Below are 26903 nucleotides of genomic sequence, written 5' to 3' on the forward strand. Positions count from 1 at the left end.
GACCTTGTTACTGCCATACCTCTCACTGACCCCACGGTGTGGAAGGACTCAGCAACATCAGAGTCCTGCATGGCCCGCATTCATGTGCACAGCAGAGTCAGACTGGACACACAACAGGGTAAGGAGAAAGTGGCTCAAGAGCACACGTCCATACTGGAGACACATTTGTGAAGCTTTATTGCAGCCATTTCCCTCACCCAGAGGAAGGAACCAGTCGGTTCTATTCACAGTCTCAAGGTGACAATGTTCAGGAACTCTAGAGACTAAGCTGTAAAAATCCCTTTTTATACAGAGTCAAGATGTTTCTTAAGAAAAATTTAGCCTTGTTAATGGCACATGGTTCTCATAATAAAAACACTTGCAAACAGCATAAAGTGCAGCTGCCTTACATGTAAAGAAAGAGGCAAAAACAACAACAAACAGATTTAAGTCGTTTCTCAGTCAGCACAATGATACAATATTAGGATTACAAAACTGCAGAGTAAACCACAATGATTTAAAAGTAAAAGTGGCAGGAAAAATAAATCTTGGCACAAAAATATTACATTCTTGACATTGAGTCTGGGCACAGGAGCTGAGACCTCCAGCCATTTCCCCTGCAGGTTTTACAGGCACCTCAGTTGAGCAGATCCAACCTGGAACCTCCCCTGTGCTTTCATGAGCCCATGTGTGAACTGCCCCCACCAGGGCACCGTGGTAGGGGTGATGCTGCCACTTTCCACTGTAACCAGGGGCTGTTCCATCCACATCAGGTGCAGGGCATTTGGAACAGTTGGGACCCTGGGCTGTCACCACTTTCCATCCCTCAGTAGAGAATCAAGGGTTGACTATCACTCCCAGGAGAACAGTGGAAAGTGACAGCACAGGTACTTCCTGGCCTGTGGCCTGTGCTCCCCACTCACTCTGGCTGCCCACTGCCACCTTGCTCCAGGCTGCCAGGGAGCATCAGTGCGTAAGAATTCTCTCTGTTCACTGCCCACTTTGGCCCCAACCCCAGACTTTGTTCTTGGTGAACTTCTACACCCTGGGGGTAGGGGATCCCCTGGGCACAGGAGCACTGCCTGACCATGATGGTACCCTCTCTACTGCTGGGAACATCAAGTTACAAAGGGGAAGCTGGGACCCACTTGGTAGTCACCAACCTCAGGAAAGGCAGTCTAGTCTGCTCTGAAACCTGTAAAATGCCTGGAGGAAAATGCGAAAACAAAGTTCCAGGTGAGAATAGCCCCAAGGACAGACCTCTGAGCAGCTCAAAAGGCAGATGAGGAGACAGGCTAGAGGGAGGCCTCTCCAGGCTGGGCAGTGGAGGCCCTAGGAGATGGACGGTGAGAATTCAAAGAAAAACAAGCTGCCGGGTCTGAAGCCACAGCAGACTCCGGCGACCTGGCTGGAAGGATCCTCTGCCTCTGCAGATTGCTGAAAGAGGTTTTTATGCTCCACTGAAGAGGAGGACGGAGTGTGGCTCAGTGGCAGAGTGTATACCTAGCTGCAAGAGGTTCTGGGTTCAATTCCCAGCACCACAAAAAAAAAAAAAAAAAAAAGGAAAGACAAAGAGGCCGGAGCCCCTAGGTCTGCTCACCAGAGCTGGAGCAGACTCCTGGCCCTGGCCGTGACTCCTGGCCCTGGTCTACTGTTTACCACAGCTGTGCAGCTTGTAGGGGCTACCAGAGTGAGGGCAATGTCTTTCACTGGTAAGTTTAGGTATCATTTGAGAAGCTATCCTCAGTAGAGAAATTTTGGGTTTGAGAGACATCTCTCAGGGGACGGAGATTTTATTTATTTTTAATCATGTCTGTTCATGACACTTTCAACTTCAAAGTTGTGCCCTTGTCTGATTTCTAAATTAAAAACAAAAAACAATCACCTGTCATAGGAGTTCAGAGTAGATAAAGAGTTGTTATTCTAAGAAAATAGACTACTAAAGGAGAAAGTTAATGTTAAAAATAGGCAAAGTAATGCTTTTCATAGCACGTATAGGAAGATTTGCCCAACAGCATTTTTTTTTTAATAAAAATTACTTACCTTTAGTATGTGTATATATTCAAAGTACAGAATAAAAGCACTAGTTACTAAATTTGTGAAACTATGTGATTAAATCCCCTAAATTGTTTGGGGGAGGGCTTTTTGTAAGTGTCCGATTACAGATTTCATGCCAGGTCATCTTTAAAATTTAAGGCGTTTGGCTGCTCCTGGGAAGTGGGCTGGACTGTGGGCTGAATCCCTGTAATTCCACTCCGGTTTTCGAGGTGTAATAAGTGGGGCTACAACATCACCATCCTATCAGGAAGAGAGAACTGGAATTAAAGAAAATCCAAAGCCTGGTGTAGTGGGGTACACTTGTAATCCCAGTGGCTCAGAAGGCTGAGGCAGGAGAATCGCAAATTCAAAGCCAGCCCTAGCAACTTACCAAGGACCTAAGCAACTTAGTGACAACCTGTCTCAAAATAAAAACACACATAGGACTGGGGATATGGCTCAGTGGTTAAGGGCCCTGAGTTCAATCCCTGGCACTAAATAGGGCTGAGGACATAGCTCAGTGATGAAGAGGGGAAGGAAGGAAGGAAGGAAGGAAGGAAAGAAAAGCCAGTTTCCATCATTTCATTTCTGAATCTTAGGCATACATATGTCCTTAATGTCCTTGGCTTGCAGGTAGATTGCTTCTGCATATACTTTCTCTTGGGAAATTCCAAATTATATATGCCCCGTGCTTGGTCAACTTGAAACACTACAGTCCTAAGCAGATAAGGGCCTTCATGGAAAAAAGCCACCAGACCTCTTTTCAAAGACGGGTGGAGGCAGCACACTGCTGCCTGGGTCCAGGCACATCTCCTCTGCACACTTCCATGAAACACAAACTCTATTCTGTTTCCAGGGGAATGAGCAGTTGCACTGGTTTCTTGCTTTTCTCTTGCCTGGTCCCTTCTGAAATAAATGACCTAGGTCTACAAAATGGCAAAAAAAAAAAAAAAAGGAGGAAGGACAGTATGTACCTGAACTTGAATTTTTCTCTGCAATCAAAGTTTTTAGCTGGGTGTGGTGGCTACTCAGAAAGCTGAGACAGCAGGATCCCAAGTTGGAGGCCAGCCTGGGCAACACAGCAAGGGCTCATCTCAAAATAAAAGCAAAACACTCCCACCCCCCCACCAAAAAATAATAACACCAACAAAAAACCCTCTAACTCTGCATAGACTCCAATCAAATGAACCCTTCACTCAAAATGAGGTTGGCCTCAAAGTAACACCATGGCCTGAATGCAGAGAGCATAAGCAAGGCCCTCCAAACCAACTGTCCTCATCTGTTCTAGAATGTGTGGGTGGATTCTCTTTGGTTATAGGAAGGTGTTCAATCTTTGCGAGTCTCTAGTACACTAGGGACAGGATGCTTGAAGCAGGACACCTGCTCCTCCTCTACTGATCTGTTCTCAGATCCTCTTCTCCTTCCTCCACTCTGCCTTCATCTAGGGACTCTGGTGCTGAGCACCTTCCAGCCTAAGTTTGACCAATGGGAGACTGGAGGTGAGAGGCCAGCAGAGGCCAGCCATTCCCCCTCTTCTTTCTGGCATGGCAGCAGTGGCCATGACCCATCTAAGCTTCTAGCTTCTGCCAGGGCCCCAGTTCCTGGACCCTTCCTGCTTGCTCTCTAGGTCTTTCCTAGGAGGGGAGCAGCTTCTGCTGTACATCCCTGTCCTTGGCTCATTCTTTTATCTCTGCCAAAACTTTTGAATTTTATCTTCCATGTTAAATTCCCTCTGTTGAAACTATAATGGATCTGACTTGACAGAGACTTTACAAGCAGCCATTTAATTGCCATGATGTCACATAGGAAGACCTATCTCGAAATTGGCATTATTTATCTTCAAACTCCCCTCTACTACTTCCATCACACTTCCTTATTCTAACCATCCTGATTTCAACTCTAGTGAATTTTATAAATGCAAATTTAGAGATGTCACTCTCCCTGATTTGATGGCTCCTGGTTGTTGTGGCTCACAGGACTGCAGAAAGCTCCAGACACCTCACACTTGATCCTCCTCCTCTGGTGCTTTGAGGCATGCTCTCTCCCCTCTTCTGGCCCATCCCCATGCTGCCTCTGCCCCCAGCCTTTCCAGAGCAGAATCTTCTCACTCACCCTTCAGGTCTCAGTTTCTAAGCCTTTTTTTTTTTTTTTTAACATTAAAAAAAAATTTTTTTTAGTTATAGATGGATATAATGCCTTTATTTTGTTTTTTATTTTTATGTGGTGCTGAGGACCAAAACCAGTGCCTCATGCTTCTTAGGCAAGTACTTTGCTACTAAGCTATAGCTCAGCCCTCTAAGCCCTTCTTTTCAATTTTTTATTTATTTATTTTTTAGTTTTAGGTGGACACAATATCTTTTATTTTATTTTTAATGTGGTGTTGAGGATTGAACCCAGCGCTCCATGCATGTCAGGTGAGCACGCTACTGCTTGAACCACCTCCCCAGCCCTAAGCCCTTCTTTATTCAATTTTTTCCAGACCAATAAATTATGGCTAAATCCTCCTCCTTTTTTGTGCTGAGGATCTGCACCAGCCCATGCTGAAGCACTTCCCATGGTACTACAATTGTTATCTACCTGGATATTGTTATTCCCAAGAGTAAGACCTGTGGGACTAAGTAACTATGTCTGTCTTAGGTACTTGTTATGGTTTGGATATGAGGTGTACACTGAAAGCTCATGTGTGACACAATGCAGGAGGTAAAATGATCAGTTTTGAAAGCCATAATCTAACCAGATGATTAATGCATTTGATTAATAATTTGAATGGATTATTGGATAGTAACTGTAGGCAGGTGGGGTGTGGCTAGAGGAAGTGGGTCACTGGGGGCATGCACCAATGATCATATATTTTCCCTTGCTCTTCTCTCTCTCTGCTTCCTCAGATCCAGAGCAATGGAACTGACTGATCATGGACTAAGAGAACTGTGAAACCATGAACCAAACTAAACTTTTCTTCTTCTAAGGTGTTCTGGTCAGGTATTTTGGTCATAGCAACAAAAAATTGACTGACACGGTGCTGTTCCACCCCTGGTACCTACCAGGGCCTGCCTCCCCCCCACCCCCCAAAAAAAGTACTCACACTGAGTGAATGAATGTACCTAGATTTAGGGGAGTTATCACCACATAACCACCCTTTCATAGTCCCTTGTCTCTCTGCTTCCGTCTATCCAAGTTCTAATCCATCTTTGGCTAGAATTTTCAGTGGTTTAAGTTTTCTTAGCTGCTAGAGTACCTGAGATGTACTGACTTCCTTATTCCCTGGGGCCTTGCTCTACAATCACATAAGATAACAAACACACAATTAAATAATTCCAGGAACAAGATGGGTCTTGAATACTCTCAATGATTCCATCCCCACTGCACACAGGGAAAAGTCCTCAGCCAATTATCAAGGGTGCTCCATAATCTAGTCTGTTTTCCTACTTAATCTTGCGCTACTGAACAGTAAGAATCTTCTGCTGTGGTCAGAGGGGTCTCCTTATGCTTCTCTTGGACTGCCAGACACGTCCTGCCTGCTATAGCCTAACACATCCAGCCCTGGGGTTGACCGGCTCCTCCTTCTTAACAGGCTTCCCTGCAGCTCATCTTACCCTTGGAATCTTGGCTGGATGAACTGGTATCATGCCTCTGGCACTTGACAAACTGCTGGCTTACTGAGCTAATCCTCCATGTGGGACCCTATGTTCTGCTCCTTTTAGCACCCAACACAGGGCAAAAAGACCAACGCTGGTTCTGTGAGGGTGAGAACTAGTCCAGGAAGTAGAGTGCTACACCTGCCCACCTAGAGGAGCCTGGAAGCATGCTGGGCGGGCAGGGTTAAGGGCCCCTCTAGAAGTTTACTAACAGAGTGGACAGTACAGGACCATTATGCCATTGGAGCCTGAAGACAGGCACTGGAAAGCTGAGCTAGTCCCTGAGGTGAAGCTGCAAGTAATCAACACCCTGACTGGACGAATGCCCTGGTATAACTGGACTCAAAGACCCACTTCTTTGAAATCTCTAGCCTATGGTCTTCAAGGCCACCTATCTCTCCTCTAATCTTATCATACAAACCCTAGACAACAGTCCAGTAGGCAACCCTTCTCTTGGGGATCCCTCCTGCTGCAGGACCTCTGTTTTCTTTCTATTACTTTAATAAATCCTGTTTCTTTGCTTTCATCTTTCGTGTCCATGGATCTCATTCTTTGAATTTGTGACACAAAGAACCACAGTGACCCTTGTATCTCACTACCAATTACATTCAGTCAGTCAACATACACGGAGTGGCCACTCTCTCTGTGCTGGTCGCCTCCTCCATGTCAGTCAATTTTAACAAGATTCTCTATAGGGTTGGCAACTGTACCTTATTCTTCCATCTCTCTATTCTCATTCTAGAAAATATAAAAAGTTTATTGGCATACCAAATTAACCGCATTGGGAACCCTGAGCTTGAAATAGCAAGTTAAAAAACTTGTTATTGAGCAAGGGGTAGAGCTTAGAAATAGAATTCTTGCCAAGTATACTTGAGGCTCTGGCTTTGGTCCCCAGTATTGTCAAAAAAACAATAAAACAAGTTATCAATTTTATGTGGCCTTAAACAAGTTAACTACTCAGCTGTAGAAACCTTTAAAAGATGGGGACACTATGACTCATCTGCCAGGGTCATTGGGAGGCCTGGATAAGACAACTAGTAAGACTATTATAAAGCACTATTCACAGGGCTGGGGATGTAGCTCAGAGGTAAAGTGCTCCTAAGTGCAAATCCCATTACGAAAAAAAAAGCCCCCAACTTTTCAGTAGATGGAAAAGATTCCTATGACTTTCCTTAAAAATTAAAGAATGTAAAAAAAAAAAAAGGTAAAAATTTAAAGAATATGCGAAGTATGTCAATAAGGCCACGTACCTTTGGCTTGCTGAAGTTGTTGATTAAACACCAATGAACGAAAAGTTGCCGTGCAGCAAACAAACTCTTTTCATCTTTCTTCTTACAATACACCCGAATCACCTGCTCTGCAAATTTCTCCGGTAGAAGCTGTGAAACCTATTTAAGAGAGAAAAGATTTCACTGTCACCTTGAACTCATAAATTAGAGGTGTCAGCTGTTCCCCAGGTGCTTGAGCATCCCCCCGCAACATCCCCCACACTGGGGACTGAACTCAGGGCCTTGTGCGTGCCAGGCAGGTACTCTGCCACTCAGCTATACCCCCAGCCCTTTTTATTTTGAGACAGGGTTTCACTAAACTGCTCAGGCTGGTCTCAAATTTGTGATCCTTCTGCCCCAACATCCCAAGATTGGGATTATAGGTATATACCACCATCTCTGGCCTGAGCACTGTTTTTGAGGTTTATTAAAAGTACTATATAACAGGGCTGGGGATGTGGCTCAAGAGGTAGCATGCTTGCCTGGCATGCACAGGGCAGTGGGTTCAATCCTCAGCACCATATAAAAGTAAAATAAAGATGTTGTGTCCACCTAGAACTAAAAAATAATATAAAAAAAGTACTATATCACTTTGCAATTTTATCCCAGTTATAATCTAAAGAAAAATTTAAGCTGAGATTCCAACCATGCAGCATCCATCTCCCACCAGAATCGTCATAATGACCTTTAGCAAAACACTGCATTATCACTGATGTTTAACAAACAGGAAAAGCTATTGTTAAGATGGTCTCACCTAGATATGCTTTAAAAAAAAAAATAGTTTTAGTTGCTGATGGACTCAATACCTTTATTTTATTTACTTACATGTGGTGCTAAGGATTGAACCCAGTGCCTCACACATGCTGGATGAGTGCTCTACCACTGAGCTACGACCCTAGCCCTAAAGATAGACTTTAATAATAAAGATAAACTAGGCTGGGGTTGTGGCTCAGTGGTAGAACATTTGCCTAACATGCATGAGGCACTGGGTTTAATCCTCAGCACCACATAAAAATAAAATAAAGATATTGTGTCCACCTAAAAACTAAAGAATAAATATTAAGCATGGACTTTAGAATCTTACCTACATGTAAAATGCAATTTTACTATAAAGGTTTGCCAAATGTGTACCACTATAATGGTATTTATTTTACATAAGTAGTTACCTGACTTTTATCTATACTGACGGTTCTGCTGAGGTCACTCTTACAATAGAAGCGAACATGATCAATTGGATTCTTGTCTTTCATCCCATAATCCATGTTGATAACCTTAAAGCAATAAGTAATCACATAATCATAAGAATTGAATTTACGATCATTGTAAGAAATAGATCAGAGTCCTCTGGGGGTTCAGAAGTAAGAATACTAGTAAGTTGCCATATGGTAGAATAAAAATAACTCTAGTGCATGACCAGCTACAGGAAGTTTGTTTAAAAACTTGGGGGAAGGAGGAAATATATCTGCATGTTCAACATATTATAAAGTTATTCTACTATGTGATAAGACACTGGTAGACACTAGATATATCACATTTTTTTTTACAATCCCAGCCACCACAGACCATGTGGCCTAGACTGAAATGGAACAAACAATTAAAAAGTTACAAAGCAACCACATCTGTTATATGAGCTACCAAGAAAAGCAAAGGATGCTTTGAATCTTTCTAACAGTAGACCTAAGGTATAAAGTAGCCTGGATGCTACCAAATGACTGGAAATGTTTTCCTGGGAAAGTGGCTTTACTCAGAGGGCAGTATTGAACCAGGCGCACCATGGTAGGAAGATATTTCTAGGAAGAACAAACAACTCCAAAGCTGCAGGGCCAGAAACTTCCTGATGGATTTAGCAACAAAGTTATTGTTGATCTTGGCAAGAGTAGTTGTAGTATAATAATGACGACAGAAGAAAGATTTAGGAATAAATGAGAAAATAAAAAATAAATGAAGACAACTCTTAAGATGTCTGGCTGTTAAACAGAGCCAAAAAATACAGGTTGAGCACCCCTAATTGGAAAACCCAAAATCTGAAACTTTTTGAGTACTGACACGAAATTCACATTTTTGGATTTTGAAACATGAAATTCAGATTTTTGGATTAGAATGATAATAAATGCAGTAAACTCTTTGCAAATATTTTCAAATCTGAAAAATTCTGAAACCTGAAACACTTCAGGTTTCCAAGAATTTTAAATAAAGAGTATTCAACCTGCACCCGGAAAAGGATTTGGGACCCTCAGAAAGGTAAGGAGAGGGAGCTGGGGTTGTGGCTTAGCAGTAGAGCGCTTGCCTAGCACAGGTGAGGCTCTGGGTTCGATCCTCAGCACCACATAAAAATAAATACATAAATTAAAGATATTGTACCAACTACAACTAAAAAATAAATATAGAAAAAAAAAGAAAGAAAAAGGTAAGGAGAGACAACTTTCAAGAATTTTACCCTGAAGGGCAGGAGAGGGATTAAAAGGAGTGTGGTATTTGGAATTTTCTTAAGATCAAAGACTGTCTACCTTCTGATGGGAAAGTCCAAAGGAGGCAGGAGAGAAGTGAGAGCTTAGGTTCCACAAGAACTGATGCACTGTGGAGGCTCTCCAGCTGCAATGCTGGATGAGGTGGCACCAGCCCCATGAGGTTCCTAGATTTTCATTTTTAATTTATACAAGGTCTCACTATGTTCCCTAGCCTGGCCTCAAACTTCTGAGCTCAAGTGATCCTACTGCATCTTGAGTAGCTGGGACTACAGACACAAACCACCACACCCCATAAGACTTTTAACAATTTAAAGTCAATTAACATTGAATATGATAAAAAATTTAGTTTTTCAGTTGCAGCAGCCATACTTTTAAAGGCTCAATAGCCAGCAGAGACAGGAAGCAGAGATGCAGAACACTTCTGTCATTACATGAAGTTCTGTTGGGCAGTGCTACTCTAGAACTAAGTAGAAAGCTTACCTCCTAAATCACTAGTAAGGAAGACATTTTCACACTGTAATAGAGGTAAAGCTAAATAGAACTGCAGGTGGAAGCAAGCTTGCTTATTTAGTAATACAAGATGAGGGAGCTCTGACTAAATGGCTTATATGTACTTTCTCTGAAATAAGGATCAAGGTTGGGTTATACACTAAGGGTGAATACACTTGGGATTGGGGAGCATGGGTGGAAGTCTGAGAGAAGTAAAGGCCATTTGAAATAGTCATTATGGAGACTACAGACTGCACTAAGCCTGCAAAAAGCACAGAGGTTGTGACCTTGCACTTACAGCAGTGTAGTGAATGTCTCCAGCAGCATGTGTGTGCCAGGTACAGGTAGGGAGAAATTTAGATTCAATTCAGGTTGTTAGGCTATTACGTTATTCAGCCTTTGCTAGGTAAAGAAGTTGAAGGTGACTGTAGAAATCAACCAACTTAACAAATCACAAAATCCAAGTTATACTGGAGGAAAAAGAGAAAACTGACAAGCTGTCAGAAAGTACAAGATGACAGGAGGCCCTGATGAGCGAAGAATAAGCAAATGGAAAGGAAAGGGGTTTGTGGGCAAAACACAGGATATTTAAATTAGTGATTTTATAGAGAGGGTAGTTTTGGTGAAGTGTTGGTGAAGTTCAAAATATAATCTGCTAGAAGTGAAGTGGGTGAGGTCTCTGAGGACAAAATGGAGAGACCGAAGAGCTGGCTCCACGCAGAGCAGGAGGCCGCCCAGGACAGTGGCAGAGACGCAGGAGAGGAAGACCCTAAGCTGCGCCAACAGTGTCAACTGAGGAGAAAACAGATGGCTGGTGCAAGAGGATCACACCTTTAGGATGGATTCCTGGAATGGGATTTCTGGGTCAATTCTAATACCAGAAAGGCCTTCCGACTTGGTGTTTTGTACCAGTTTACCCTTCTACATTCACATACTTCTATTATCCCAGAATTTTTTTATCACTTTTTGTTTTCACAAGTCTGAAGTTAAAAAATAAATGTTCACTGCTGCATCAACTTATTTGATTATTGGTAAGGTTAAGTCTAACAGCCATGTGTACGTCTTCTCCTATGTGTGGGCCCTTTAAGTATCTCTGGTCCTACATCCATCTGGACACCGCACTTTGAGAGAAAAACCAGATGGGAAGTTGAGGGACAATGAGGATTGCCCACTGCACTAAGGACAAGACAGTCCCTTGAGGAAAGCAGTGAGGGCAGGGTAGGCAGGCAAGAGCCCAGGGAAGACGTTCTGGCAAGTGAAGTCGTTCAGAGTCTCAGGAAGTCAAAATAAGAGATCCCTTTATTTCTAGTGGAACTTCCTCTAATTAAACAGGAAACTGCAGCTTGACCTAAAGATCCCAGGCACTTCACTATGAGCCAGACGAACAGACAGTGGTCTCCTGGACCACTCATTTACTCATCTTATCCTTTGCCAAAAAGAATGACATGGAGAGACTGCCCTTCACTCAAGGATTTGCCAGCAGGAAAGTAACAGAGGAGAGGCTTAGGGAAAAACAAATAAAGGGAACACTGTCCTTGAATTTCAGAGGAGCAGAACTTTAAAAAGCATTTCCTATAGAAAAAATAACATAAGAAAGCTATTTGGCTTCTCATCAGATACAAGAAGATACTGTGGCCTTTATGAAAATAAGAATTAAAAAAACTAAACTTTTTCCTTTGTGTATTTATGTAGGCAATTTCAAAAACTAATTGGCATGTTGTACTTCTGTGATTAAAGAAATTTTTAAAATCAATATACAGTGTTCTATTAATTACAAGACAATTATATTAAAAATACTGATAAAACAGCACAAAGAAAATTTTAAAACCAGTAAATAATGTTGGTTCTGAGACCACAGGTGATTCTCTTCCTTCCTTCTTTCTGTATTTTTCCAAGTTTTTACAACGAACATGTACTAATTTTATAATGTGGGGGAATTGTGCCTTTAAAAAAAAATTCTTCATTTAGTCTATTTGGCCAATTACTTACATCCACTATGAAATCTTCAGCCTTCATTTCAGCCTCCAGGAATATACCATCAGGTTTAGCATCAGCAACCTTTTTTGGAAGGTGTTCATAGTCTTTCTAGAAAAGATGAGATTACCATGTTAGAAATCCAGTTTTGCATCATTTGGTACTTGTGCCACAAACAAGTTCCTTTTCTCTGGGTGCAATGGTGCAAGCCTGTAATCCAAGCAACTCAAGAGGCTGAGGCAGGAGGATGACAAGTTCAAGGCCAGCTCAGCAAATTAGTGAGGCACTAGGGAATTTAGCAAGACCCTGTCTCAAAATAAAAAATAAAAAGGGCTGAGAATGTAGCTCAGTGGTAAAACATCTTGGATTCAATCCCTGGTACCAAAGCAAACAAGCAAACAAATAAACAAGGTTCCCTCTCTAAAAATGACATTCCATACCAAGTGTAAGGGCACATGTCTATAATCCCAGTAAATGGAGAAGTTGAGACAAGAGGATCATAAGTTTGAGGCCCAGTCTAGGCAACTTGGTAAGACTTGATTTTAAAATGAAAAAATAAGGCCGGACACAATGGTGCATGCCTGTAATCCCAGCGGCTTGGGAGGCTGAGGCAGGAGGATCACGAGTTCAAAGCCAGCCTCAGTAATGGCGAGGTGCTAAGCAACTCAGTGAGACCCTGGCTCTAAATAAAATACAAAATAGGGCTGGGGATGTGGCTCAGTGGTCCAATGCCCCTGAGTTCAATCCCCGGTTACCCTCCACCCCTAGGGAAGAAAAAAAAAAAAAAGGCTAAGGATCTAGCTCAGTGGTAGAGTGCCCCTGGGTTCAATCCCCAGTACTGAAAGGGGAAAATAGCAACAAAAAAGTTACTTCATTAAGAAAAATGATTAGAGTTGGGCAGTGTTCATGCCTGTAATCCCAGTAGTTCAGGAGACTGAGGCAGGAGGATTGCCAAATTCAAAGGCCAGCCTCAAGCAATTTAACAAGTACCTAAGCAACTTAGTGAGATGCTGTCTCTAAATAAATAAATAAAGGGCTGAAGATAGGGCCCTGATTTTAATCTCTGGTACCAAAAAAAAAAAAAAAAAGTTAGTGCTATCCCTAACAATTATAGAATTATAGTTCTTACCAATCCTGTCCTATTAAAAAAAATAGAACAATTTTCATAACAAAACTTCACATTAAAAAAAAAAAATGACACTAACCTCTTAGTCAAACAAGGGGAAATAAAATCTAACCCAAGAAATGACTATGAGGTAGGGTATGGTTATCAGTTGACTCATGTATGGCTTTCTGGCAAACAACAACAAAAAAAACCTTACTAAACTGGAGGTGAAAACAGACATTTGAACTAAAGGAGAAGGCGAGAGCAATTACCTCTCTCCAGGAAATTGCTTACTGAAGTAAAAAATATGACCTCTCCAAGTTCACTGTTTATGTTATCAATAAAGTCAACAGCAGGCTGTTATTAGTAATTAAGTTTTTTTAAGTTGTAGATGGACACAATAGCTTTACTTTATTAATTGATCAATTTATTTATTTATGCAGTGCTGAGGAGCGAACCTAGTGCCTCATGCATGCAAGGCAAGCTCTCAACCACTGAGCTACAACCCCAGACCAGTAATTAAGTTTTGTAGGGAGACAAAAATAAAAAAATTTGACTGATGGGGGTTAATACCCCCCAGCCCTGGCACTGTTCAAGGGTCAACGATAGTTAAAACAGATCCTCAGAGACTCAGTGACACTCATACAGGTACATTATTTTGAGGGTCCTTAGATATATTCCCTTATGTTCATTTTTCTGTGCTTGGATCTAGTCAAAATCTGAGGACCCCCGTCTTCCTGGATGAGAGAGAGAAGGTTTGCAGTCAGGCCTGGCTTTGAATCCTTGCTGACTGGTGCACATGAGCCAGTTAGCCAAGACGCAGTTTCCCATACAGGACAAAGGCCTAAGAATACTGTGTTGCTGTGAAGATTAAATGAGAATAAATACAAAGAGCTTAGTACCGAGCACAGGTATTTTTTTATTTTTAAAAAATATTTGAGGCTGGGGTTGTGGCTCAGTGGTATAATACTCGCTTTGCATGTGTGAGGCCTTGAGTTTGATCCTCAGCACCACATAAAGATAAATAAATAAACTGTGTTCCCTCTACAACTAAAAAAAAATATTTTTTAGTTGTAGATGGACACAAGACCTTTATTTTATTTATTTATTTTTATTTGGTGCTGAGGATCAAACCCAGGGCCTCACATGTGCTAGGGGAGCGCTCTACTGCTAAGCCACAACCCAGCACCTTCCTTCGGCACTGGTATTTTGTCTGATTAATGGTTTCCTCTTGGAGGACCGAGAGTGCAATAACTTTTCACCAAGGGGAAGATGCTTGATAATTCAACTTACCCTTTCAATCTTCCTTGCTTCTCCTGGCTGGGTCTCACCCACATACTTGTATAGATTACGGTATTCAATATTTTTTAAAACCTTTTGTGCTGCATCCAATTTGGGATCAGAAGAGTATAAAATCTCCAGAAAAATGTTATCTGCAAATGTGATGAAACTGCAGTCATATTAAAATGAAAGAGCAAGGGCTGGGGATGTGGCTCAAGCGGTAGCGCGCTCGCCTGGCATGCGTGCGGCCCAGGTTCGATCCTTAGCACCACATACAAACAAAGATGTTGTATCTGCTGAAAACTAAAAAATAAATATTAAAATTCTCTCTCTCTCTCTCTCTCTCTAAAAAAAAAAATAAAATGAAAGAGCAAGATTTAAAGACATGTCTACCCCTCTACTCCTGAAATGATTTCAAGAAGCAATTCACAAATGTAGGCACATTAGGACTCTAGCAATGTATTTAAAAAAAAAAGAAAAGAAAAATGTTCCAGTTCGTGTTTTCTCTCATAGGATGGAAACTAGAGAGAAAAAAAAGGTGTGTGTGTGTGTGTGTGTGTGTGTGTGTGTGTGTGTGTGTGTAAATCCCATAAAAATAGGAGAGGCCAGTAGAGGAGAGAGAGTGTTGGGGGGAGAAGAACTGGGGAATGAAATTGACCAAATTATAGTTATAGTGTGCACATGTGTGGATTTGAATCCTACTGTTACATATAATTATAATGTACCAATAAAACCTGGAAAAAAATGTTCCAGTTGAAGACTTAGATTTACTTCAAGGTGATCCAGTACATGGGAAGGAGAGAGATAAAATAAGATGGCACTAGAGTTGACTGATGCCTGTCAAGCTTGGGAATGGGTACACAAAGTAGATTGATTTATTGTTGTTATTTACAAAAGATAATTATCCCTATATATACACAAATAAAATTATATCTAGGATCTGCTTCAAAATAGTCTCATAATTTTTATGGGAGTGGGTAGATATGGTGGACAAAAGTAAAATTGTTATGTTGATAACTGTTTTTTTTTTTTTTTTTTTTTTTTTTTTTTTTTTTTTTTTTTTTTTAAAGAGAGAGTGAGAGAGAGAGAGAGAGAGAGAGAGAGAATTTTAACATTTATTTATTTTTTCTTAGTTCTCGGCGGACACAACATCTTTGTTGGTATATGGTGCTGCTGAGGATCGAACCCGGGCCGCACGCATGCTAGGCGAGCGCGCTACCGCTTGAGCCACCTCCCCAGCCCCTTATGTTGATAACTGTTGAGGCTAAGTGATGAATACACAGAATTTTGAAAATTTCCTTCATTAAAAGTTTTTTTAAATGTTTTTTTAAAAAATATGGACATAATATCTTTACTTTTTTATTTCCTTTATTTTTATGTGGTGCTGAGGATCGAATCCAGTGCCTCACACATTTGAGGCAAGTGCTCTGCTGCTGAGCTATAACCCCAGCCCTGCTTTTTTTTTTTTTTTAATAATGGAGAATTTTTTTTTTTATATTTATTTTTTTAGTTTTCGGCGGACACAATATCTTTGTTTGTATGTGGTGCTGAGGATCGAACCCAGGCCACACGCATGCCAGGCGAGCGCGCTACCGCTTGAGCCACATCCTCAGCCCAATGGAGAATTTTTTAAATATTTATTTTTTAGTTGTAATTGGACACAATATCTTTATTGTATTTGTTTTATTTTATTTTTTATATGGTGCTAAGGATCAAACCCAGGGCCTCGCACATGCTAGAAGAGCGATCTACCACTGAGCCACAATCCCAGTCCCCATTAAAAGTTTTTAGCCAGGCTGAGTGCAGTGGTGCATGCCTATAATACCAATGGCTTGGAAGGTTGAGGCAGGAGGATCGCCAAGTTCAAAGCCAGCCTCAACAACTGAGTGAGGTCCTGAGCAACTTAGCAAGACCCTGTCTCAAAATAAAAAATATAAAGGGCTCAGGATGTAGCTCAGTGGTAATGCATCCCTAGGTTCAGTCCACAATACTATACACACACACACACACACACAGAACAAGAAATTCAATACTGATATAAAAGCATTATCTAACATATAATCTACATTTAAATTTGTTTACTTGTCTCAGTAATTTAACTTAAGGATTTTTGTTAGATAGAGAAATCAATCAAGTATAAGGATAATATTAGGGGGTCATGCTTTTTATGGATTCTGTTAATCTGGAACTAGATTTGTTTATCAAAATGTTGACATTTAGAAAAGTTCAAGTAGTTGTATTATAAAGTATTCTGTTACCATGAGTGGTTATGCTAAATTTTGTCAGTAAACGTAGTAATCTTCAGATGTTTCTAGTAATTTCTTCTTCTCTCCCTCCCTCCCCCTTCCTTTCTCTCTCTCTCTTTTTTTTTTTATGGTGCTGGGATTGAAGCCAGGGCCTCTAATGTGCTATGCAAGTGCTCTACTAAGTTACACCCCAAGCCCCAGTAATTAATTTTTACCATATTTTACAGAAAGTTATCAATCTACAAGGGGTTAGAAACTTTAAAAGTTGGTTCTTCAAAGATAGTTTGAGAAGATCTGGTTCAGTTTTGTTCTGGTGGTGGGCTGCAAACAGAATCTATGCATGTTGGAACAGTAGGACCTTGGGAAGCACCTGGGCAAGCAGCAGCTTTTGTTTTGTTTTGTTTGTTTTCCTAATTTGGTGCTGGGGATTGAACCCAGGGGTGTTCTACCATTGAGCTACATCCCAACCCTTTTTATTTTTAATTTTGAGACAGGGTCTCACTGAGTTGCCAAGGTTGGCTTCAAACTTGTGATCCTCCTGCCTTAGCCTCCTTAGTGGCTGGGATTAGAGGCAAAAGTCAGATCTGTTTCTTAGGCCACTTGGCTTCTGTTATTTTTGTCCATTTTCAGAAATTCTCATCTTTCTACTGATTCTACTGATTGCTTTCTAGTTGTATTTTTATTTGACCAGAGTCAATTTTGTGACTTGCAACCAAGAACTCTAGATTGAGACATTTCCAAGCTTAAAAAACTAGCTGCCACATCTTCACCTATTTTCTCTCACCCTAAGCTGCAGATATTGTTTCTGCCAAAGTATGGAGAGATATTCCTATCATCCCATGTTTTAGAATGAAAATAATGTTGAAAGTTTTTTAGTAGTCTAGTTTTGTTATAAACTAAATAATAATGAATTTTGAATACTTACTTTCCAAGTATATATTAGGAACTCTGCCTCATTTAAACATCACTACAGAACTATATGCTAGATAGATAATATATATCCCCGCTTCATATTCAAGATTGAACCCAATGCCTTATGCATGCTAGGCAAGCACTCTACCATTGAGTTACACCCCCAGCTGTATACTTTCTTTTTATACATGAGGAAACTAAGGTTCAGAGAGGTTAAATCACTTTACTGTGGTTGCCTTGTTACTAAAAGGCAGAGATAAAACTCAAATCTAAGAATATATAATCATTTAGGAGGGCAAAATATATTTGAACATTTGGAAAATAACCCATTTGCAATCCAGGGACAGCTTACACTATCTATGAGATGGGCCATCTATGTTATCTTCTAGTTCTTACCTGTTAGCTTAGTGAAGGCTTCCATGTCATCAATTGCTGTAGAAATGTGGTATTTTTTTCCTTGAGCACCTGTAATCTCTATGTAGGGGTCAGCTTTGAGAAGAGCATCTGTAATCCTAAAGTAGATTGTGTGAAAATTACTTAGAAAGCTTTGAATATTTGCTTTATGCCTCATTGAAGGGTATCTTTCTACTTTAGAAAAATAAAATCTTGAAGTACAATGTTCTAAAGACACCTGGTTCTTTTTGTTGTTTAATAACTTTATTTTATTTGTTTTTCTTTTTTTTATGTAGTGCTGAGGATCAAACCCAGGGCCTCACACGTGCTAGGCAAGTACTCTACCACTGAGCCACAATCCCAGCCCCAACAACTGGTTCTTGATTAGATTAAATAAGTGCATGGTGATCTGTGAGTTACTGTGCTTACTAATACTAAGCTCCAGGAACTATGGCAGGGTTTTGGATACCACTATCTTATTTAACTTTTCTAATAAAAAGACAGGCATAATCAGTTCCAATTTTATAGACACAGAAATAATGTAATTTTTCTTTAAGCAAGCCTGGAAGAAGCAGTGCCAGGCTTTGAACTCAGATGTCCCAGGCTCTCTGATTAAAAAACAAATTTTTATCTAATCATCAATCACACTAACATGATAAAGAATATGTAAAAAAACAGAGGTAAAGATAAATTTCTATTAAAACACTGATTTTTTTTTTTTTTTTTTTTTGTGCTGGGGATTAGAACTAGGGCCTTGTACATGCTAGGCAAGCACTCTATCAACTGAACTATACCCCAGCCCCCAATTTTTGATTGGGGTCAGAACTCACAGGCGAGTCATATACAGACTTTGCTATGGTTCTGAGTGAATCAGGGAAAAAGAGACGAAATTCCTATTGGTTTTACTATATGTATTAATTTAAAAAAATTTTTTTAGTTGTCAACGGACCTTTATTTTTATTTATTTATATGTGGTGCTGAGAATTGAACCCAGTGCCTCACATATGCTAGGCAAGCGCTCTACCACTGAGTCCCAACCCCAGCCCAATATGCTATTAATTTTGATAAATGTTTGACAGCACAAGGACAGACATCACTGTTACTTCTTAAAATTAATTTCTGTTATTAATCTCACAACAATGTCAGTTGTTCATGTCCTGCTTCCTATTACCTTGGTGCCTAAACCTCATGTGTAATTAATGGGGCAGAGGTCCACTGCAGCACTGCCTCTTCATGTCTAGCCTGGGCCAGCTCTACTTTCCTTCCTCCATCTATACCCCATACACATTTTTCTACTCTTCCTCCAACTAAGTTTACGCTAGATTTTGTTTGTTTAAGGAAATCACTTCAGATTTACTCACTTAAAAATTCACTTGATTTTATCTGGAAATCTCAACTGGCAAAGTGCCATGGAGAATTTTGTAGGGAAGTAACAATTAAATTTCTTACATTGTATCAATGATGTTGCTAACTTTGTGTTGATAGGCTTTGTGGTGTAACCGATTCCGTGTGTGGAACATATCATATAGATTCCCAGCCTCCTGCAGGAAAACATAAAATAAATATTAGTGTAGAATCAGATTATGTTAATCTTGTTAGTAGATAAGTATATAAGACAGGGAAATAGGATGATGCTAGACAAGAACATGTGTGCAGCTATTTCATCAAAATCCCTGAGTCCAGTTAAAAAGGGGGAGGGGTATAAAAGCAGATGCAGTGGCGCATATCTGTAGTCTCAGCAAACTCAGAGGCTGAGGAAGGAGGACTGCAAGTTAAAAACCAGCCTCAGCAACTTAATAGACCCTATCTCAAAATAAAAATAAAAAGGACTAGGGAATGGATGGATGTATGTAGCTCAGTGATAAAAATGTCCTTGGGTTCAACCCCCCAGTATCAAAAGCTATTTACTGGTATGTAATTTTCATTCATTTTTAAAAAATTTTTGCTTTTAGTTGTAAAGTGAACCCAATACCTTTATTTTATTTTTTATGTGAAGTTGAGGATCCAACACAGCGCCTCACATGTGCCAGGCAAATGCTCTACCACTGAGCCACAGACCCAGCCCTGAAACTTTCATTCCTAGTAAATAAAAATATATTGTGAGTTCTAATTCTGTGACAGGTTCTGTTTTTTGATTTTGTTTTGGTACTGGGGATTCAACCCAGGGCCTCATCATGCTAAGCACATTCTTTACCACTAAGCTACACCTCCAGCCCACAGGTTGTTCTAGACATTTTAAGTATATGCTTTAATCCTAATAACTCTAGGAAATAGGTATTAATATTCTTAAATTCTTCATTTTTTTTTTTGGGGGGGGGTGGTACCAGGGATTGAACTCAGGGCACTCAGTCACTGAGCCACATCCCCAGTCCTATTTTGCATTTTATTTAGAGACAGGGTCTCACTGAGTTGCTTAGCACCTTGCTGTTGCTGAGGCTGGCTTTGAACTCTCCATCCTCCTACCTCAGCTTCCCAAGCCACTGGGATAACAGATATGTGCCACTGTGCCTGGCTAAGTTCTTAAAACCTTTCTGTCATACCATATCACTCTTTTGTTACAAGACTTTCATCTAGCAGGGACTCAATGGGGTTGAAATGCCAGTTTGACCACTTATTAATGTATTCCTTCTCAGTGCCTCAATTTGCTACTTGTTAAGTGATGGTATGGTTTAAGTATGGGTTGTCCCCACCAAAATTCATGCTAAAAGTATGCCCCAAGTAACAGTGTTATGAGGTAGTGGGACCTTTAAGAGGTAACTAGGTTACGGGGGCTCCACACTCATGAAAGGATGATTATTGTAGCTTCTGTGAGAGGGGGTTAGGAGAACAGTGATTACAAAGTGAGCCTGGCACTTCCTCTCACTCTCTTTAGCACATACCTGCCTGTCCTGGTTTTCTACCGTGCCTGGAGCAGCACATAATCCTTAACAGAAACCAACAGATGCCAGCGCCATGTTCTTAGTCTGCCAGAACTGTGAACTAAATAAACCTCTTTTCTTTATAAAATAGCTAGCCTCATGTATTTTGTTATAGCAACAAAAAAGAGACTAAAGCCAGGCACAGTGGTGTACACCTGCAATCCCACTTGGGAGCCAGAGGCAAGAAGATCAAAAGTTCAAAGTCAGCCTCTGCAATTTAGTGAGGCCCTAAGCAATATAGTGTGACCCTGTCTCAAATTAAAAAATGAAAAAGACTGGGGTTGTGACTCGTGGTTAAGCATCCCTGGTTTAATCCTCAGTACCAAAAAATAAATAAATAAATAAAAGAAAAAAGAGACTAAAACAAATGGGATAATAATAACATCTTTCTCTTAGGCTTCTTAAGGACTGAGTTGATCCATCTAAAGCACTTGAAACAGTGCTTTAAGCCAACACAGGTACATCAAGTGCTGAAATTAACTTTATCATTATTATCTACCAATTATTTTTTAAAAAATATTTATTCTTTAGTTGTAGGTGGACACAATACCTTTATTTAATTTTTATATGGTGCTGGGGATCGAACTCAGTGCCTCAACATGCTAGGCGAGCGCTTTTCCTCTGAGCCACAAACCCAGCCCCATCTAACAATTATTTTAAAAGTAAAATGTTAAACATTTAGTAAAGAGATTGATGGTTTACCAATTTTTCCAAATTGTTGAGTGGTTATTTTTAGATTTCAGACCAGGAACTACATTATTCTTGTTTCTCGGGTCATAGCTTACCTTATCTCTAATACAAATACACTTCTCGTTGCCTTCTTCACAGACACGGGCAAACATAATAAAGCGGTTGTAATCAAAATTATTTGGGATTCCAAGATGATGGCAGTCCCTAGAAAGATTCCAAAGCAAAGAGATGAAATTTTTCAACTAAGAAACTACTTTAAATAAATACTAATGCTAAATCTGCAAAAAGACTTTAACCAATTTTTCTAAAGTATTCAGTGCATACCTGGCAAAATAATCCCATTTATCCACATCAATGCCATTTTTTTTATTAGACACTATCTCATAAAGAAAGCTTTTCTCTTTAGGACGTCCTTTATATGGCCACTGGAAGAAAAGAAAAATCCACTAAAATTTTTAGATTGGCAACAAATCTATTTATAAAACAAAGCAATTATATTAATTTGCAAATTATAAATAGATATTGATTGAGAATAATAGATAAGTTAGAAGGTTCTACACTTTCTTCCTTCCACTAGTTTCTTATACAAGTAGAAAAGGAAAAGAAATGCTAAGGTATATATCCTATTAATACTAAAACTTCAGCCTGGGGATGTAGTTCAGTGGTAGAAAGTGTGCTTATCATACGTGAAGACCTGGGTTTAATCCCCAACACTACACACACACACACACACACACACACACACACACACACACACACAATTTATATATTATGGTCTATGAACATGATATATATCTATAAATATGATATCTATCTACATATACACATATATTACATATAAATAAAATGCTAAGACTATTGAAAGTGTTTTAATATCATTATATTTTCCAAAACCAGCAACTTTCTTATTTTCTTTGTTTAAAAGCTTTTTAAAAATATAACATTTAGGTTGGGGATGTGGCTCAGTGGTACAGCGCTTGCCTAGAGTGCATGAGAGCCTGGGTTCAATCTCTGGAACCTCCCCCCTCACCAAAAAAAAAAAAAAAAAAAAAATTTAATTATGAGCTAGGAATAATATTTGGGGCTGGAGTTGCAGCTCAGTGGTAGAGCACTTGCCTAGCATGTACAAGGCACTGGGTTCAATACCCAGCAGCAAATAAAAAATAAACAATAAAGTTATTTTAAAAATAGCAGTATTTTTCAAAGTAGTTATAATCTAGACTAAATGATATGTCTGTTCAAAGCATTTTTGGAGCTCCATTTTTTGAGGGGGCTAAGATATTTGCTGAAAAGTTCAATTCCTTCAAGTAGATTTGCATGTACTTTGAGGTTAAAAAAAAAAACCTAAAAAATCTTAATTATCTCCTTATTTTCCAACTTCTTTTTTATTAAGAAAAATACAAAAGATCAAAGAGGAAACCAAACTGATTTCCCCCTGAACCACTTCAACTTTTTTTCTAGGTCTTTGCAAGGTGCTAAGCAACTAAGTGAGACCTTGTCTCTGATAAAATATAAAATAGGGCTGGGGATGTGGCTTGTGGCTCAGTGGTTGAGTGCCCCTAAGTTCAATCCCTGTTAACAAAAATAAGTATGTGTATATATATATGTGTATATATATATATTTTTTTTTTAATTTAAATTGTATTGAATTTGTATGCAATATTTTATATAGAAACCTTAAGTAACTTTGTTTGGAAATATAAAAGTGTGCCTGTGTCACCATATTTAAAAATATTTAAGTATATAAAGACATAGAAAAAAGTTGAACTGGTTCAGGGGGAAATCAGTTTGGTTTCCTCTTTGATCTTTTGTATTTTTCCTAATAAAAAAGAAGTTGGAAAATAAGGAGATAATTAAGATTTTTTAGGTTTTGTTTTTAACCTCAAAATACATGCAAATCTACTATTTTACTGAACTACAAAATTTTTATAAACCATGTTCATTATTTCATAAATATATTACAGATATTTTGTGAGAACTCAGTTAAGAGATGGAAAACACACAAATGTCATTTTTTGTATTAAAGGGTAGAAATATGCAACATATCTTGCCATTTAGTTCTTCTACAATAGGCAAATGTGTAGCTCTGAAGGAATCAAGAATAGCCTAGATAAAAAGTACCAGTCAGGGGCTGGGGATGTGGCTCAAGCGGTAGCGCGCTCGCCTGGCATGCGTGCAGCCCGGGTTCGATCCTCAGCACCACATACCAACAAAGATGTTGTGTCCGCCGAGAACTAAAAAATAAATATTAAAAAAACTCTCTCTCTCTCTCTCTCCTCTCTCACTCTCTCTTTAAAAAAAAAAAAAAAAGTACCAGTCAGTTCAAATCAAGTTGAATACAAACTTACCACAGAATCTTTTACTGGTGTTTCAAGTGGTCCTATAATTTGTTCCTTGATAAAGCAAATATCTTCCTCAGGGATAAGACCATACTGTTCCATGACAGGTCTGAGTCCATTAGAATTTACTAGATGCTCAAACATTTGAACTGAGCCCTGTTCATGCTAGAAAAAAATCAGGATAACATGGCTTGTTATAGACTCTAGCCAATTAGGGGCCCTAATTATACAAATTATTCTTGATTCCAGGTAATTCTAAGTTAAGAATTAAGTTCTACTGCATGTCAATAATGCAGTTTCCAACCATAGTCTTGCAGGTTTTATCAATATTGTAAATATTTTATTGAACTACAGAATTTTTATAAACCATGTTCATTATTTCATAAATATATTACAGATATTTTATGAGACATAATCATTTGTGACATCTTGAAGAATATTACCAAGTTTTACAGGAGAATCCTACTTTAAGGATGATCATAAAATTCAGTTCTGTTTTTCATCAGTATTGGAACATGTAAAGTAAAAAGCTGTTAGTACTTCCATCTAGTGGTGAAAAAGAATAAGAGCAACCTCATGGGTAAAATTAAGTGTCTTAGATCTCTGAAGTCAAGATCTGGGTCCCCCTCAGTTGGCTCATGACTCTGCTCACTCATTCTTAATCAATGTAAAGAGCAAATGATTCCCTGGAAACATCTGCCCTATTTCACACCTTACAAGATAAAAACCAAAACCTGAATGAGCCCGTAACTTTGTATGTGTGTGCCGGGGACTGACCCATAACTCTTCTTAAAATTAAATCAAGACATATATTAATTACAAAAGGAGGGAAACCTGTAACTGTACAGTAGAAAAATGTGGCAGACACTGCTTTACCCAAGTTAAGTTAGTATCACTAATAATGGCGCAAATAGATTTTATGTGCCTCCTGAAGTGACACATTAAGAACACATTGCTGGGCTGGGGATGTGGCTCAAGCGGTAGCGCGCTCGCTTAGCATGCGTGCGGCCCGGGTTCGATTCTCAGCACCACATACCAACAAAGATGTTGTGTCCGCCGAGAACTAAAAAATAAATATTAAAAAAATTCTCTCTCTATCTCTCTCCTCTCTCACTCTCTCTTTAAAAAAAAAAAAAAAGAACACATTGCTTCTCTGGCATTCTGCCAGAAATACATAGCCTGACTACATGAAAACAGACTAAATGAAAGTTAAACTGACATTCCACAAAAAAGCTCACCTGCCCTTAAGAAAATGACAAAGTCATGAAAGAGAAATACAAAAGAATTAGCCAAAGCATGGTGGTGCATGGCTGTGGTAATCCCAGCAGCTTCAGAGGCTGAGGTAGGAGGATCTAGAGCTCAAAGCCAGTCTTAGCAATTTGGCAAGGCCCTAAGGAACTTGGCAAGACCTTGCCTCAAAATACAAAAAAGGGATGGGAATATGGCTTAATGGTAAAGCGTCCTTGGGGTCAATCCCCAGTACCATTAAAAAAAAAAAAAAAAAAAAAAAAGTCTGTTGAACTGTTCAAGATTCAAAGAAATTAAAGAGAAATGGCAACTAAGTGCAAGATTATTCGGGTTTTTTTGGTGTGGTTTTTTTTTTTTTTTTGGCAGGGATTGAACCCAGGGGTGTGTCAGGAGCCATTCGTGGACTATGTGTGGACCAAATTGGCATGGAAGCCCACTGAATGGGAAAATCTGGTATTTGGTAACTTTCAGCAGCAATTCTTTCTGGTAAGATCACTCAGATACATGAGTCCTATTCAGCTCTGCCAGGTTCCACGTAGCACCAGAGATGGGGTGACCTGCTGTGGCTACACAGCCTCTCAGAGACGGGTGTAGCCTGCCAAGATGCCAATCAACCTCTTGACTGCAAGACATGATGAAGCAAGACTCCCCCCAGAAACCTTATCCCTTCCTTTGATGTACCCCCTTAAATAAATCATCAGAGCCATTTTCTAGTTGTTCAGTTCTAGCTCCTGTGTGGGCTGGACTTATCAGACACTCTGCTTTTAAAACCTATTCTTTGACTCTGTCCCTTATTTCTTCACTAACTATTTCAGACTATTTTCTCAGATGGCTTATCCTCTCCTGAGCAGGAAAAATTACCCTGGCAAAGCGATGGCTGCCTTTTGATAGGGGGGTTTAATTGCTGAGTCACATCTCCAGTCCTTTTTATTTTTTATTTAGAGACAGAGTCTTACTAGGTTATTTACAGTCCTGCTAAATTGCTGAGGCTGGGTTTGAACCTGTGCTCCGTTGCTGGGATTACAGGAGTGTGCCAAATGCAAAATTATTCTGTATCCTGAACAAAGAAAAAAATTTCCCCTTTATCTATATGCATAATTGGTGAAATATGAAGGTAAATCTATAAATCAGATGAAATTTCTACATTAATACTAATTTCCTGACTTTGGATAAATGTGCCAAGGTTATATTCTTGCTTTTAGAAATGCCCACTGAAGTATTTGGGAGTGAAAAGTTATGTCCAGGGCTGGAGATTGTAGCTCAGGCAGAGTTTACTTGGCAAGCACAGGCACTGGATCCTCAGTACTGCAAAAACACAAAAGAGCTGGGACTGGTGGCATATGCCTGTAATTCCAGCAGCTCAGGAGGCTGAGGCAGGAGGATCACAAGTTCAAAGCCAGCCTGAGCAATTTAGCAAGGCCCTAAGCAACTCAGTGAGACCCTGTCATGAAATAAAATACTAAAAAGGGCTGGGGATGTGACTCAATGATTAAGTACCCCTGAGTTCAATCCCCAGTACCAAAAACAAAACAAAACAAAAAAAACAAAAAAAAAACTATGGGCTAGGATTGTGGCTCAGGGGTAGAACGGTCGCCTAGAATGAGTGGGACCCGGGTTCAATCCTCAGCACCACATAAAAATAAAGGCATTGTGTTGAGTCTATCTACACCTAAAAAATAAATATTAAAAAAAAAACAAACTACAAAACAACAAGGTATGTCTAGCCAGATATGGTGGTGTATGCCTGAAGTTCCATCTACTTGGGAGGTTGTGGCAAGAGGATCACTTAAGCCTCAGAATTTCAGATGAGCTTGGGCAATAGAACAGTGAGGCCCTCTCTTTAAAATAAAAACAAAACAAAACAAAGCAAAAAAACAAGTATGTCTACAACTTATTTTCAAATGATTCAGAAAAGCATTTG

At 39.6% G+C, this 26903-nt stretch overlaps 1 protein-coding gene across 4 annotated transcripts in view; it reads right to left on the reverse strand.

Moving 5' to 3' along the window:
* Samhd1 (SAM and HD domain containing deoxynucleoside triphosphate triphosphohydrolase 1) overlaps nt 1–26903 on the reverse strand; it is a 61459-nt gene that overhangs the window by 11951 nt on the left and 22605 nt on the right. For 2 of the 4 annotated variants that reach the window (XM_005329859.5, XM_013360580.4), the window contains exons 7-16: nt 23744–23899; nt 21720–21820; nt 21491–21599; nt 19237–19328; nt 17791–17906; nt 14249–14388; nt 11866–11961; nt 8086–8190; nt 6902–7039; nt 152–2277 (exon numbers count right to left, since the gene is read on the reverse strand). In XM_005329859.5, the coding sequence (XP_005329916.1) occupies nt 2164–2277; nt 6902–7039; nt 8086–8190; nt 11866–11961; nt 14249–14388; nt 17791–17906; nt 19237–19328; nt 21491–21599; nt 21720–21820; nt 23744–23899 (1167 nt within the window). In that variant the 3' untranslated portion in view covers nt 152–2163. The other 2 variants (XM_078051737.1, XM_021729522.3) reach the window with 2 other exon arrangements.

Source organism: Ictidomys tridecemlineatus, chromosome 5 (assembly GCF_052094955.1).
Source record: "Ictidomys tridecemlineatus isolate mIctTri1 chromosome 5, mIctTri1.hap1, whole genome shotgun sequence".
Lineage (NCBI taxonomy): Eukaryota > Metazoa > Chordata > Mammalia > Rodentia > Sciuridae > Ictidomys > Ictidomys tridecemlineatus.